We start from the raw sequence: 15661 nt of genomic DNA on the forward strand, positions 1-15661 counted from the left end.
CGTTGTAGACCATGCTTGCTTCTGGGGCTGTGATGCCGTTTCAAACGATAAAAGAGAAATAAGGAACTTTGAGGGGGCGGAGGAGATGTGTCTGAAGCGGGTTATGTAGCAAGGAAAAATTGGAATCCCAAGGATGGAAAACGGGTGCAGGTTCTCTCAATTCACCTTTTCGTCGGAGCAGAATGCATAAACCAACTGTTTCCCAACCATCAAGGGGGATTATATACGTCGACTGTACCGTCAGCATCAGAAATGATAATGAAAAGGTGTCCCGTGCTGAGGAAGCCGGAGGCCCTGAGTGCACGTATCGAAGACATCTGGCTCAGCAACAGAAGCCATACCATAAGGCTGGTCTGCGACGGCAGGCACAGTCGGTAGCTGAGGGCGTTGATCTCAATGCCGCATTTGTTTGCCCGCGCGTCAGAGTTTCTGGGTCGAGTAGGAGTCGCGGGGTGCATGCGATGGACATGAAAGGCGTGTCGTCCGGGAAGATGAAACAAGCACGGGCAACACCTTGGACGCCTTCCCGCTCCTGGGTCTTCTCGGCTCTGCACGACGGCTATTGAACTGCCAAGACTTCCGGGGCGCCGGGGTCGGGCGGGATTCCGCCCACAGCCACTCGAGTCCGCTTTAACCGACAGGGACACAGCACAGGAACTCCTTGATGCTACCTAGTCAGCCAAAACCTACTCTAGAGTCATCTCCCGGCTGTATACCAAGTAGCAGTACACGCGCACATGCTCATCTGGCCCACTTGTTTTTGCCTCCAGCAGATCGCAAAATCTGCTTGCCCGCCTAAAGACTTAGCCGCCACGGGACAGTCCTTTTCCCCTCCCGAGAACCCCTTCCAATAGCCACCCTTCTCAGGCGCCATCCTCTGTAGTCTAGAAAACTTTTGCGTCTGTTGTTAGACTTTTGGCTCTTTCACAATAGCTACCCAGAATATCCCATTGCGGTCACGTCAAACCCAACGAGCCTCCTTCGCCCTTGTATGGTGGATGTTTTGGCCGCCTTTATTACATCATCTTCGAACCAGCAAATTCGCTCCAGCTCTTGACCTCAGGAGGAATTCCTTCCTGTCGAGGAAGTTTCGCATTCATGCACTGAGCAAACAGCAATGCAGTCTATAGGTTGGAGTTAGTCATGTCCCCACAATAGCAATGGAACGGTTGGTCATACCTTGGGCTCCATGAACAGAGGGACACCAAAGTCCACAGCGTTCCTTCTCATCACATAATCTTCGTCCACCAGTGTCTTACCTCGAGTCTTTGCCAGGTTGAAGACTCCCCTGATATCGTACTTCTGAAACACCTGTCGAAGCGCGTTCTTGTCCGTCGTAGGGAACTCAATCACCTCAATCGTTGCGCCAGACTTCTCCAAATGATCCTTCACGTCCTGGCTCGCGGCATAGAACTTGTAACCCAATGGTTGAAGATATTCCACAATCTTGGGAAGTTCCGGAAGCTCAGTGGATCCACCAAGCAGGATTCCCTCTCCAGGTTCAGGCATCCGGAAGTTCATGGTTGACTGGAGCGATGCCCAATACGCCTCGATCAAGTCTTTCCCAAAGCACGCAATCTCACCGGTGCTGCTCATCTCAACGCCCAGGAAAGGATCAGCTCCCGCCAACCGAGTCCAGGAAAATTGCGGAACTTTGGTGGCCAGGTAATCGCGCTTTTCGGCCATGAGATCTCGAGGCTCGGGGACATTCTGACCCACCAATGCTTTGGTTGCAACGTCAATAAAGTTGGTCCCGAGCACTTTGCTGACAAAAGGGAACGACCGCGAAGCACGAAGATTGCACTCAATGACCTTGAGCGCAGGTTCTTCACCGGGTGCATCAGCCTTGATGATTTGCATGTTGAAAGGCCCAGTGATGTTCCAAGCTTTGGCGACTTTCTGCGCAATCTCCTTGACACGAGCCATCACATTCTCGTCAAGATTGGCTGGTGGGAGAACCAGAGTGGCATCTCCAGAGTGGACACCTGCGGCTTCGACGTGTTCAGATACAGCGTGCAGAATCAACTCTCCTTTTGATGCCACAGCGTCAACGTCAATTTCCTGAGCGCCTTCGATAAACTTTGTAATCACAACCGGATGGTCGGGGGAAACCGCCGACGCCGATTCCAGTTTATCTTTCAGCTCTTCGTGCGTATAGATGACGGACATGGCGGCTCCGGAAAGAACATACGACGGGCGCACGAGGACAGGATAACCCACCGAGTCAGCGAAAGACTCGGCATCTGCCACAGAGGTCAACTCTTTCCATGCTGGTTGATCCACACCAATCGAGTCCAGAATCTGCGAGAACTTATGACGGTCTTCGGCTCTGTCAATGTCGACTGGGTTGGTGCCGAGCACGTGTGCTTTCCCTTCTTCCTGTAGCCGCAACGCTATGTTTTGCGGAAGCTGGCCACCCACGCTGACGACAACGCCCGAAGCACTCTCGAGCTCGTAGATATCCATGACTCGTTCGTACGACAGCTCTTCGAAGTAAAGCTTGTCCGCGGTGTCAAAATCGGTGCTGTAAGTCTCCGGATTGTACTTTTTTACGTAAAAAACATCAGTATATGCCTGTTGTAAAAAAAAGAGAGGGAAAAGTTCACTTACGTTGATCATCACTGTCTTCTGGCCCATACTGCGAAGAGACAGTGTGGCATTCACGGCGCACCAATCGAATTCAACAGACGATCCAATTCGGTAAACGCCAGATCCAAGAATGATGGTCCCTTTGTCTTCAAATGTGACGTCGTGAGACGAGGCGTTGTATGTGGTGTACAAATAGTTGGTGTCGGCAGGAAACTCGGCTGCAAGCGTATCAATCTTCTTCACCCAAGGTCGAATGCCGAATTTCTGTCGACGAACTCGGACTTCTCCTTCGGTAGACTTGACGTACATGGCGATCTGCTTGTCGGAAAATCCTTGCTTCTTCGCCTTCAACATCAGCTCGTGCTTGATGCCGTTCAGAGAGCCGATCTCTTGGATTTCTGTCATTGTGTCTTTGAGGTTCTGCAGCTTGTGGAGGAACCACTTATCAATCTTGGTCAGGTCATGAATCTTGTCCACCGAGTAGTTCTCGTGGATCATGGCTTGCCCAACGGCCAGCCACCTTCGGTCAGTGGGATTGCGAAGGACGTCGTCCAGATTGTCAAACTTGTCGCCTTGGAATCCCACGTACCGGGGATCGACCTGCCGGATCGCTTTCTGAAACGACTCTTCAAATGTGCGACCGATGGCCATAACTTCTCCTACAGATTTCATGGCACTTCCAATGTCACGCTTCACGTGCTGGAACTTTGACAGATCCCAACGAGGAATCTTGACCACGATATAGTCCAAACTCGGCTCGAAGTTGGCGGTGGTTGTCTTGGTGACGGCGTTGGGCAGCTCCGGAAGGGTGTGACCCAGGCCGATCTTTGCAGCTGTATAAGCCAGAGGATAGCCGGTTGCTTTGGATGCGAGCGCTGATGAGCGGGAAAGACGAGCGTTGACTTCAATGACACGGTAGTCGAGACCGTCGGGTTGGAGTGCGTATTGAACGTTACATTCACCAACCACTCCTAGATGGCGGACGATCTTGATGGCCGCTGTCCGTAGCATGTGATACTCTTCATCACTTAGGGTCTGGCTCGGGGCGACCACGATGCTGTCTCCGGTGTGAATGCCAAGGGGGTCAAAGTTTTCCATGTTGCAGACAGTAATACAATTGTCCTCAGCATCGCGGACCACTTCATACTCGACTTCCTTCCAGCCTTTCAAAGACTTCTCGACCAAGATCTGAGGTGATAGAGAGAGCGATCGGGAAGACAAATTGCTGAGCTCCTCGGGGTTGTTGGCAAAACCTGATCCCAGACCACCAAGTGCATAGGCTGAGCGAACGATGATGGGGTATCCGACCTTCTCGGCAGCGTCAAGGGCTTCCTCGACAGTGCCAACGGCGATGGACTGAGCAATGGGGATATTAATCTCGTTAAGAGCTTTGGCAAACAAGTCCCGGTCTTCGCTGGTCTCGAGAGTCTTGATGCTGGTTCCGAGCACCTTGACGCCATATCGATCAAATATGCCCATCTTGTTCATTTGGACACCCAAATTGAGGCCTGTCTGGCCACCAAACGTGAGCAGAATGCCATCCGGTTTCTCTCTCTCGATAACGTAGGTGACATATTCAGGAGTGACTGGAAGGTAGTAGACCTCGTCGGCGAGCTTGTGATCGGTTTGAATGGTCGCAATATTAGGATTAATGAGGATGGATTTAACGCCAGCTTCTTTGAGTGCTTTCAGCGCTTGGGACCCTATAGTAGCTGTGAGCTTGTGATCCAGGACTGCTGCCACCACATGCCACTTGGCAAATAGGGCCTGGAAGAATTTTGCATAGGACTGAGTCATAACTGTCTGTCCTGCAAGTACGTACCAGAATAGTCAAACTCTCCAGCCTGTCCTATGCTCAAACCACCACTTCCAATGACTATGACCTTCTTGACGTCGACCAGATTCTTCCCATACTCGATGGCACCGCTTTCCAAGTAAGCCTCTGGGCGGGGTGCCTCTTGGACTAGGGCTCGTCGTTTTGTAGACCTTGTGAATCTCTTGACTTGCTGCCATGAGGGAGTTTTGGAGTTGACCAGATGCTGTCGAACAGCGAGTGAGGGCGCTCGAGTAGAAAACGGTCGTGCAGAGAGTCGGGGGACAGGAGCGCAGTCGCGCAGCAGAATGCCGCTGGCCTGGCGAAGAGCTCGCGCGGTCGAGGCCATGGCGGTCGAGCCAATGGGTGATTGCTGGCAGGCGAGATAGAACGAGTGTTCCACTCAGTCGCTGCACGGAACCAGCTCAGGATAGTTCTGTAACTGAGGACTCTGAAGCAGTCACTGTGTATAGATTTGTCAAGGAAAAGAAGCTCAAAACTGCAGCGCTGGAAATGGATTCCCAAGCCCCCGAACACTGGGCAGTAAAAAAAAGTGCGGCCGACTGCGCGAGGCTTTCAGATTGCGGGAGCCAATGGATAAGCTGCAAACAAGCAACTTGGATCCTCAGACGTCAGTGGGGGATCAAAAGATAAGAGTTTTCCCTCTCTGCCCGTCCTCTCTCTGTCGATCTGGACAAGACAAGATGGACTGAGGTGAGTGAGGATGTGTTAGGCGCAGCAGACTGCGATCTTCCCCCTTGACTACGAAGTACTAATGACTGGGTCTTAGGGAGCTCGCCAGGTCTCTCTTCTACATTCGCCCGCCATTCGATCCATGCGACCGCCTTGAAAAAATTTCTCCCTGTTGCGTGAACGAGTCACTTTTTTTTTTCTTTCGCCCTTGGATCACCATGAAAATTTTGTCTGGGGAAACAAGAGGCGTTAGATGCGGCAGAATTGGGAAAGCCTGCAGCGACACTGCATGCTTCTAAACTCTTCTCGGTCACCGCCTTTGACATCTTCCACCAAGGGATCAACTTTTTGGAGCCACCAAGAACCAACCATCTCTCCTCTGCTTCGTCCCTCCGCCCCTCTTTCGGCCGTCTACCAACCATGCACGATCTTTTCACACTGATGCTGGTATAAAAATCTTTCTCTTGCGTCATTTGATCTGAGCTGCATGTGGCAGACGCAGACTGCGTACATGGCTAGAAAAATCCTTTTTTTTTTGGTTCCGTTCTACGGAGAATTGTCTATGGTTGGAATGCCGAGTCCCCCGGTGCGTTCCTCGCACTCAGTCGTTCAGTTTCGTATAGTTGGCAGGGAAAAGTCCAGTGTGACCGTTGTACTCGCCATGCCACCAGTCGTCGTCAGGAAATGACTAAGAGATCCATCATTAGCAGAGACTCAAATGGCCACGGTCGTCAAGCCCACGCTTACCACATTGGTGATGATCGCGTTCTCCGGGAATGACAACTCGTTGTCCTCTCCAGCCTCATAGTCGTAGAGCGCAGTTGCTGTCGCCCCATGGGCCTCAGCAGCTGCCGGAGCCGATGCGGGAGGAATTGGCTCTGCCGCGGCGACAGGAGCAGCCGCTGGGGTAGGGGCAGCTGCACCGCCAGCATCGTCATCCAGCAGCGTGAGATAATTGCTGGGTACTAGTCCGGTCTGCATACTCATCAGTATCGCTACCCGCGTCTTTGGAAGGGCAGACTTACCTGTCCCGCCTCGTTCTTGACCAGCCACCAATCTGGGTCAATTCGTTGGATGTCGGTCACCATTTCACCTAGAACAGTCAGCCTCGGTACTGTCTATCAGAAAACTGAAGAGTCATACCTTCACGCAGTGATACTTCATTATCCTCGGCTGCCTCGTAGTCATACTCAGCCCGAGCACGTTCCCCTCCAGCTGCAGGCCCCGGTGCCGGAGCAGACTCGACGGCCACGGTTCCCAAAGTAGTGGCTGCCGCAGCCACTGCCGCAGTTCTGCCCAGGTCAGGGCCTCGAGCTGGTTCATCGTCCTCTTCTCTTGCCGCTGGGGTGGGAATGGCCCGCGCCATAGAAGTTGCTGGCAACACAGGTGGAGGAGATAGTTGCTCCTCGTGAGCATCGGCAACATCCGCTGAGGCGCTGACTGGTATGGCCACGCGAATAGGAGAGCCACTTGGCGGCTCCGGCTCCTCCTCGGGTGTGGGACTTCGAGGTTGTGCGGGTGGAGGAGGTAGTGCTGGTGCGGACTCTTCCTCCCTAGATTGCGACAGTGGTAGGCCCGGGATTGGAATGCCACGATTGGGCTTGCTGCTTGTATCTGGCTCCGGAGCAGGGGGTGGCGCTCGGTCAAAGGTTGCCGGAGCTCCCATCGGTGGCGCTCCGCTGAAGCGATCTCGGATCGAGCTGATTCCGCCAACTGGAGAAGTTGGAGCCTCCTCTTCCTCGACCGCCCTTATACCTTCGCCCGTCACTTGTTGACCAATACTGCTGCGGCCAGTATGCGTAGTTTGCACGGGAGCCCACGTCTTGCCTGTGTAACCACTCTTCCAGCCGCCGTCACCGCTCTTTTGCGCGGCGATAGGTGGCTGCCCGGTATAACCAGAAGGCGATACTGGAGGTTCACCCGAGCCGCTCATACCTCTTTCACGGGCCTTCTTCTCAGCCCACAGCTGCGCGGGCGTCTTCCCACCTTGGTCAGCGAATGTCCTACTCGCCGCGCCCACAGGGGCAGTTGGTGCAACAGGCTTTGCCTCGAAACCACCGGGAAGTGGTGCTTTGGTCCCAGTGAAAGTCGAGCCGCCACCAAACTTGTTAGCCACTTTAGGTTTCGGGAGGGATGTCAACCGCTCAGGCCCTTGGGAAAAGGCCGCCGACCTCTCTGCCAGCGAACGAGTGGGCATTTCCGGTTCTTCAGAAGGTCCGGTCGATGTGCTTGAGACAGGAGGCAGCCGTGAAAAGCCACTTGAGTCTTCGGGTCTCTGCGCTTTTGCGCGAATGGCCGCGATGTCAACCTTGCCGACAGGCTCATAAGCACCCTTGACGGGTTCCGGTCTGTCGTCCTTTAAGGAGCCTGATACCTGGGCTTGACGTCGAATGGCCGCAATGTCAACCTTGCCGACGGGCTGATATGCACCTCGGACGACTCCAGGCCGATCGTCCGCCTCGCTGCCCGTGAAGGGCGATGGGGCCGGCTTTTGTGAACTGAGGTCTCTCATATTGACCTTTGTAGGCTGATAAGCTGGCGCTACTTTCTCCAGCTGTGTTCTTGTGACCGGAGGAGCGTCTGCACCCCAACCATCCTCATCCACATTAGCATCTCTTTTGGGTAGATTGCGCGCTACAGGATTATACCCAGCCGAAACTCCAGTACTCTGGGTAGGCGTAAAGACAGGTTTCGAGGCAATGGTGGGCTTGGTTGCAGCAACCGGAGGAGGGGCAGCCGCGGCAGAGGTGCTTGAAGAGTATTTCGAGCCCGAGGCATCCGCGACTTTCTGGATGATACTGTCCGGGGTGAGGTCACGGTCTGATCTCGCAGTAATCTGGACATGGTAACCATGCAACAATTTCGCAACTGTAGTCAGGTGGCTTGTGAAATAGCCTTTAGTTCGTTCGGGGACACCTTCACCACACCAGGCGATGAGGGCACTTTTAGGAAGACCTGTGTTGGAGTCCTTGACCTTGAGAAAAGCAAATTGAATGCGGCCATCAGAGAATTCGTCAATCAGGTCGACGAGTTCACCTTCCCCCGTGCTTTGTACCTTCAACACGCTCTCTTTATTTCCCGAGTCCTGCTGAAAGGCATTCGCAAGAGGTGCTGAAACTGAGAAGACAGCCCATTGACCGTACGTGGGCGAGGCTGCGGCCGGACCGGTTGGAGAAGGGGCGCTGACAATTGACTGATAGCTCTTGGAGATCGAAGGTCCGTTTGTTGAGGTATTGAGAGAAGCCATGGCTACCGAGAGAAGGAGGGAGGGTCAGTGTGGTCAAAATAGACCAGGCTGCCTTGTGAGTTGTGTCTGCTTTCCCGTCGCTTTGAATGGAACTGCGAATGGTACGGGGAGTTTAGGTCGGATATCAGGGGAAAGCAATATACTGTAGTTTTCGCAGTAGCCTACAGGATCCTGGAATGAGAAGGGTGGACAATCAAGATGGAGAATTGAAAGGGCAGCTTACTCTGCCTGGTCGGTTAGTGCCATTGGGAGTTGGAGTACGGGGAGCGAGATGGTCCCTCAGCTTCGCAGCTTGATGATGGCATATGCCAAGACACTAAATACGAATGGGCATCATGTGATCGGGCTCCGCTCTGCAGGCTGCACTTCCCGTTCTCCTCTCCTCTCTCTTCGCAACTGCGCCCTCTCCTCATACCCACCACATTCCTATCCAGCGCCCAGGTCAAACGCGACGACAGGGGATCGTCAATTCTCATTTCCTTGTACCTAGGGTCTTTCTTTGTATACCCACTTGACCTCTACAGCCTTTCAGTGGCAAAACCCCTCCCTGCCGCGAACCGGTACTGAACAGCCCGACCTTGGTTGCTCCTCATCCAATCCGAATACCCTCGATACCACATCAGCCACGGACGCCTCCGGCTTTGGTCGACAAAAAGTGCTTCTGAACATTGGAGGGACCGGTTACCGACCCGCATATCTCTAGGAATCCTGTTTCCTGTTGTGCCGACTACTACAGGACCGACAAGGAAAAGATTGTGGCAAGACGAGTCCTGCAAAGTCGTGCTCGTCACGACCACGACACTATCGCTACCTGTGTTCGAGCAAAGCAATTGCTCTGCTCGAAATGTTTTTCTTTCTCTCTTCATCAGACCCAGACTGGCTAGCACACTTGGCTACCGGCTCCTGGCGCTGACATTTTCGTTTCTCAAACAGACTTCATCTGTTGAGCATTTCCTATTTTTCTTCTTCAAATGATCTCCACAACCATATGCCATGGACTTCAACGATGGATCAACTTTCGCTCCTTCAACAGGCTCGCGAAAGAGACCCAGACCTTCATATCTTGCAGATCTTTCTGCCCTCGAGCTTGAGTACGGACCCATGGCTGAGAGGCGTCCTGCGACAGCCATTTCCTCTGGCGCCGATACCGAGAGGAGTAAACGGCCAAAGCTCTCATTCGGAACGCCGGGCCTTAGCTCTCCTGCAGGCCCCAAGACAGCCTCTTTGCGCCAGCCTTTGAAGCTGGCGGAGCTACCTTGCGAGATCCTGCAGCACATTTTCGCTTTTGTTGATCCCATTTCTCTTGGACGGTTGATCTGTGTCAACCGCGCCTTTCGTTCACTTCTTGATCCCGCATGCCTACTGCCACAAAAATCTGCATCTAGCCACTCCATGCATCTGACCATGCGGAGTCAGGACCTTGTCTGGGCCGCATCACGCAGATCGTTCCTCCAGGGGTTTCCAAAGCCGATGGATAAAATGACAGAGCTGGAAATGTGGAGACTCGTTCGAGGTCGCACATGCCAATTCTGTGGGAAGAGAACCGCTCAACTGCAGCGACCGTCGGTTCCTGAGCCCTGGGATGCCGGGCCTGGTCTGCATGGCGTTCGGTCTATCTGGCCATTCAGAGTCAGGACTTGTGGCCGTTGTCTGCAGCCCAGGCTAATAAAGGTGAGGTCCTTTACTTCGCATCTGATGCAGTGTCTGATCTCCGGTAGGATGCGGAATTGATTGTCTCTACTTATTCGGCATTGAGGCCCGGTTTGCCTTTCGCGATTCTGACACAGGAGCTGAATTATATTCCATCCGCAGTGATCCAGCAAAAGCCACCGCCACCACACCTCGAGCTGGTCAAATACTATTTCCGTCCTCAATTCGAAGAACTTCAATCCGAGTTCCATGATGTAAAGGCTTTGGGAGCCGCTGCAGTGGCAGAATGGTATAAAGGCCTCGAGACTGTTGGACAGCAAAGTAACGCCGACGCCGCCCGTTTTGAGCAATGGGAAATCCAAGGTGGCTTTTCCAGGGCGCCCACTGTAATCGGTCAAAACGGAAACAGGGTCCTTACTCCGTCAATGAGCGTTACGAGCCAAGCAGACCTCATGCAAATATTTGACAATGTGCAACAAACTTCTGGGAACTCTGCTATTGGAACACCCTCCTCTGGAAATGTAGTTTCGGGACTTTCCACTCCTGGCATATCTGAGGGTAAGCAGTTGATTGTTCTTTTCGATAGTCTCATCCCTTCCAGTCGAAGTGTCTTGGGATGTCCTTGTCTACAGCAAAACTAATGTGTACCCCACACAGATTCTCGGCACGCATCCAATCAAACCCAAGGATGGCCCTTGGCACACTTCTCTGCGGCCCCCGGTCATCAGCCCCTTGGAGCTGTCAGTGCACTTGCCCATCCAGGGCCGCCTGGCCAAACGCCAGTGCGTCCTCCACGTCAAAAAACGGAGCGTAGTTTGAAGGAGGCAAAAGAGACAAGGGCTGAACGCCGAAAAGACATTGAGAGACGCTGCCTTGCCCTCGATCCCCCAATAATGCCGTCAACGCTAACGTACATGGATGCGTTTCAGGCTGCGATCTTGATCTCGCGTCCACTCAATGATAAGGCATGGGAGATGTTGAAACCTCGTCTTCTGGCTCAACGTACCGATGCAGAACACCGAGAGAGCAGATTTGCACTGAGGGACCCGACCATACAACTCCAAAAGCGTCAGCAACTGGAAGAAGAGCAGCGTGTTGCCCAGGCAAATGCAAGCCACATGTGGTTTGAATTGAAGGTCCCTGCAAGAGATAAACTACAGAAATATGCCCAAGATTTCATCCATCAGACGTGGTCGGATGGTCGTGCGGTCACAAGGGCGACTGCAAGCAAGTTCGCTGCAGAAGTTCTCTGTCATGTGCGACAACGCTTCGACGAGGTGGTTGCCCAAGAAGATCGAATGCTCGAACTGAAAGGGACCGCATTTCCACAGGATCAGGCGTCCCTTGCCTGCAGGAAATTAAGACTTGAGGACATGAAATGGGTCTATGAAGAATTTGTGAGGCCTTACACGGAGAGCTTTGGAAAAGCCCTTTTCCTTTGCCATGTGTGTGATACCAACCAAAAGCTATTCGCATTCGAACCGGTCATCCAGCACTTTGCTGCGAAACATACGGACTCTCTCAGCAGCGGCAACAGCATCGTGTACTGGAAGGCCGATTGGCCCCTCGAGCCCCCTTTTGATCCACATCCGAACGTCCTATGGGCTCTGGATGTCTCCGGCAGTATGTCTCGTACACTACCACCGCAGCAAGCCCGCCAAAGCTTCCCCTCCCGTGGTCCACCCTCGTCTGTCGAAGGTGGACCTAAAGGTCCAACAACATATTCCCAACCTGACCCGTCATCACAGTGGTTCGCTGACCCATCACGACGCACCAGCCAAAACACGTATTCAGGATCAATGAGAACGGACTCGCTCAATGGCGGGCGCCTCCCTCCAGCGCTTGAAAAAGGTGGTATTAGGGGGAGCGTTGCTGGCTCCTCCATTGCCAGGTCCGAAGTTTCTCGATATACCAATGAAGATGAATATGGCGCCCGTTATCATCCCCGGGCATTTGCACACCCAGACAACTCAAATGTTCAATACTACCAGGGGACATTTACTGGGGGTAAGGCTAGCGACGAAATGGACAGGAGTCATTCAAGCAGACCCGCAACCCGACGGGAGGAACACCTCCATCATTTCGACACTGGACGTGGTTGGGAAGGCTGGAAGCGAGAAGGCCCGGTTTCCCACGGTTCCATGATCTATTCGTATGGAGACGGCTCTTCGAGGTTCTCGTACGGAGACTCTTTACAAAGAGACGGCGGTACCTCAGTGGATGAAGCATCTGAGACCGGGATGGGTAGCAAAGCCACCAGTCGCATCTCTCTACGGCGGGAAGTAGCATCAGAGTCAAGAGCGCCAACCAGCGAGATCGAGACGTCGAGAGTTGAAACTCATCAGGCCGCAACCGACGCAGCTGTGGAGAATTTCCTCAACAACTTCAGCCCCATGGTTGAAGAGAGCACGGATAGCTCAAAGGACGTTGCCGCAACCGTGCCTGCAATTGGCCTACAGCAACCTCGCAGCGTGCCAGGACTACACTCGGCTGATGTTTATTCTCAGCAGCACGAAAACTGGCAGGCCTTAGACAGCCGCCCTATGGGCCGTGTCTCTCCTACTTCCCGACACAGACCTGCTCTGCCCATCAGAGAGCTCGAACGGCCTGCTTTGTGGGCTGATGACCCTCCAGCACAATTCCGCTATAACCCTTTGGCTCCATCAGATCGCGACCATGAGATAAGCCGGGAACTGGCTCATGGTGGCATATACGGGGAGAGTTCCGGACGAACACTCCAAACCCGCTACGATGGTCAAAATGAGGGTATGCGAGACGCGGTTCCCACCTACAATGTGCCTTCCTACGACGCTCCATATTTCTACGGTCCAGACGGAAGACGATATATAGAAGTATCGGAACCAAGCATGGAGAGGTATGCAATTCGACCGGACGATTTTCCAGATCGATATCACCAACGTGGGGAAATTGGTGGCGTACATTACTTGAACAACAGACAATATTTTCTAGATCGCCACGTCGAACACGACGACCGTGTCCGTGCTACCTCTAGGGATTATCGACTTGGTGGTAATGATTACCACCCTGCTCAGAATCGAGGGCCGTCTTTGGAGTATGATGGTCGCTACCCGCATGAGGACATTAACCTTGAACCACGCGCGCGAAGTGGAAGAATCAGCACGCGGGAGATTACTTATGAGCCAATCGACCAACCAACGCGGTACACTCCGCGATCCTTTGGCGCAAGTCACCCTGGGGAATGAGCGCTCTTTGCTCTGAGGAGTTCTAATCGGACCACCCGAATTCTTGACCGAAATACGTGGAGGTAAAGCTGACGGATTTTCCTTTATGATCTGGCAAGACTCCTTCAATTTGGAGGCTCGGATTTTGCTTTGGGAGCAATTGGGATATGTTGCATGGCTCCATCAGGGTCGGCATGCATACTGCTTTCTTTGTTGTTTTGAAGAGATACCCCTTTCACGTTTGTTTCAATGACGGAACGTTCTCCTGGCTCTTGGCTATCTATATAAACTTGTACTGTCCTGCAACCGGACAGCTCTCTGTCCGTTCTTTTGAAACTCAAATACCTGCTATCCGTCCTTGGAGTTGCCCTCAATGCCTTCGAGTAGCTTGGGTATTACAATCATTTCCTCTATACTTTACTCGTCTTGCTCTCTATCGCTCAAACGGTCTCCAATTTATGGCCGTCTCTCAGGATATTATCCTTGGCCCCAGGTCCGCACTTGCGACGCGTTGCAGGAATATACATCCGATGTTGAGCCTTTGGAAACTCCTGCTGTTATCGATGCCGGAATTGCTCCAGCTTGATCGCTAAGAATCACTGTGGGATGAGCGGTGCCATGACCCAATGCTCCTTGAGACTCTCCCCAGGAAACAAGGTGTATACCCCGTGCGACTGGCTGCAACAATAGGAGAAGGCGATCGGGAACGTCCTATTATTTCTCCAGGACGCCGACAGCGATGATAATGGGGCCCTACTTTACAGCTATAAAACAGCCGAAAGGACAATTCTACAAGATAATATTTACCCACCTCTAAAGACCAGGCAATTGCATGTCTAAGGAGTCGTCGATATTCCGTTATTGATGATTTCGAGGGGTTCGAGCGTAAATCCACAAGTCCTACCACAATATTTCTGGTGAAAGTGAACAGTACAAAGTACTCGGTACCGTGTGTCCTTTGCTTCGGCGACAGGCAACAACAACTGGAGACTGAAAACACACCTCAGGTCAGCACGTGGGCTAGCAACTTTGCACCATATGTGACGGTCTGTGACCAGGCGGAGGCCTAGCGCACGACCCATGTCTACGAGTATGCGTGCATGCCCAACGTGAGGCGGGCTCCCCACCCTACCATGTGACTATCCCTCTGGTCCTATATCTGCAACTATATCCGATCTCGCTGGACGGAAGTTTGATCGGAGCACCGGGAGTGGGCAACTGGTTCCAGTCACTCAGTCAACGATCAAGCTGGGCTCTGTGGAGCTGGGTTATTGCTGGATGTGTTGCCATGGTGGGATCGCTTGGACAACAACGTGCTAGGATTGCCAACGTCACGGGCCATTGAAAGCCAGGGTCCTGGGGCCGCACGAGGAGGTAGGGCGCTTATGCGCGGGCACGCGGGCTCAGCAAAGGTTCTTGCTCGTTAGGCTCGTTAGGCTCGTTAGTGAGGCTGAGATCCGAATTGCTGGTCCAGCGCTGTGTCGAAGCGTATGATTGGTGAGGCGAGTGCGTCATGATCCTTTCATGTGATACGGCATCTCTTGCAGCTGGTTGGTGACCGTCACACCTCATGGGAAATGAAGCAGACGCCAACGCTCCTCGACTTTGACGGCCTCATGGTGATAGACCAGGTGAAAAAGGGCTCGGTCCCGACTGGGAAACGAGATTACTGGGGTCTTATTCTTGCACAGGGCCCATGGAAGGAGATGCGGTGGCTTCACCGCGACTTCGGGTCCCTCGGGAAGAGCAGTGACTGTACGAGGTAGGCTCGGGTTTGCTGCGCCTGGTGTCTTAATTTGGCGCGTATAGGTGGGCTATGGGTCGGGGAAACCCCAAGAAGTCAACAGATGCGGTGTCAAGAACCGTGATAAGGCGGTGACAGCCTCGGGTAGCAAATTGTTGATAGTTGTCAAGGCGTCTGCGGTGGCTTGGGCATGATACCGAAATGGAATGTGGAAAACGAAGGCCGGCCAGGCAGTTCAAGGCGATTTGAAAGCGTACCAGGGGGACGGTTCAGATGAAGCTGATGGCTTGCAGATGGCAGGCGAGAGATGTCATGCAGTCTAAGCGAGAGCAGACGGTGGTGGACAGAGAGACGGAGTGAGGGAGGGCGAGAACAATGTTTTCTTCTGTTGTCGAGGCTGAGGATGGACTGGGCAACGAGTATCGAGTACCGAGTACTCGTAGGGGATTTGGCAGGCTACGTGGGCTTGGGCGGGGGCAGCTGTGCAGGTAGGGCCCCCTCGGGGACTAGTTGCGGTGCTTAAGGTACTCGACTTGGAGGTGTGTAGTACAGGCACCAGAGAGGCCCCCGAGGGGCACCCAAAAAGCACGCAGCAAAGCCCCTACTAGCGTTGCCCACCCACTAGCCAGCCCACCAGCCCTAGCAACCGGGACCTCGACCATGTTTTCTCCTTGTCCTCCCGCCCAGCTCCTCAGCTCCCCCCTCCCTGTTTTGCCGGGCGC

General features: G+C 53.4%; 3 protein-coding genes across 3 annotated transcripts; 1 reads left to right on the plus strand and 2 right to left on the minus strand.

Annotated features, from left to right (window-relative positions):
* Positions 1-1016: 1016 nt before the first annotated feature.
* Positions 1017-4751, minus strand: PV07_11512 (carbamoyl-phosphate synthase arginine-specific large chain; the record flags this gene model as incomplete). Its single annotated transcript, XM_016398956.1, has 4 exons — positions 1017-1124; positions 1180-2544; positions 2611-4292; positions 4412-4751. The coding sequence occupies 4 exons, from the start codon at positions 4749-4751 to the stop codon at positions 1017-1019; spliced, it is 3495 nt and encodes a 1164-aa protein (XP_016243518.1).
* A 945-nt stretch (positions 4752-5696) lies between these two features.
* PV07_11513 (uncharacterized protein) lies at positions 5697-8342 on the minus strand (the record flags this gene model as incomplete). The annotated part of the gene is made up of 4 exons (XM_016398957.1): positions 5697-5783; positions 5843-6070; positions 6121-6188; positions 6239-8342. 4 exons carry the CDS (start codon positions 8340-8342, stop codon positions 5697-5699), a joined length of 2487 nt encoding a protein of 828 aa, XP_016243519.1.
* A 421-nt stretch (positions 8343-8763) lies between these two features.
* Positions 8764-13610, plus strand: PV07_11514 (uncharacterized protein). The gene is made up of 3 exons (XM_016398958.1): positions 8764-10013; positions 10061-10550; positions 10650-13610. The coding sequence occupies exons 1-3, from the start codon at positions 9336-9338 to the stop codon at positions 13214-13216; spliced, it is 3735 nt and encodes a 1244-aa protein (XP_016243520.1). The 5' UTR covers positions 8764-9335; the 3' UTR covers positions 13217-13610.
* The last annotated feature ends 2051 nt before the right edge of the window (positions 13611-15661 follow it).

The sequence above is a fragment of the Cladophialophora immunda genome, assembly GCF_000835495.1.
Source record: "Cladophialophora immunda strain CBS 83496 unplaced genomic scaffold supercont1.7, whole genome shotgun sequence".
Lineage (NCBI taxonomy): Eukaryota > Fungi > Ascomycota > Eurotiomycetes > Chaetothyriales > Herpotrichiellaceae > Cladophialophora > Cladophialophora immunda.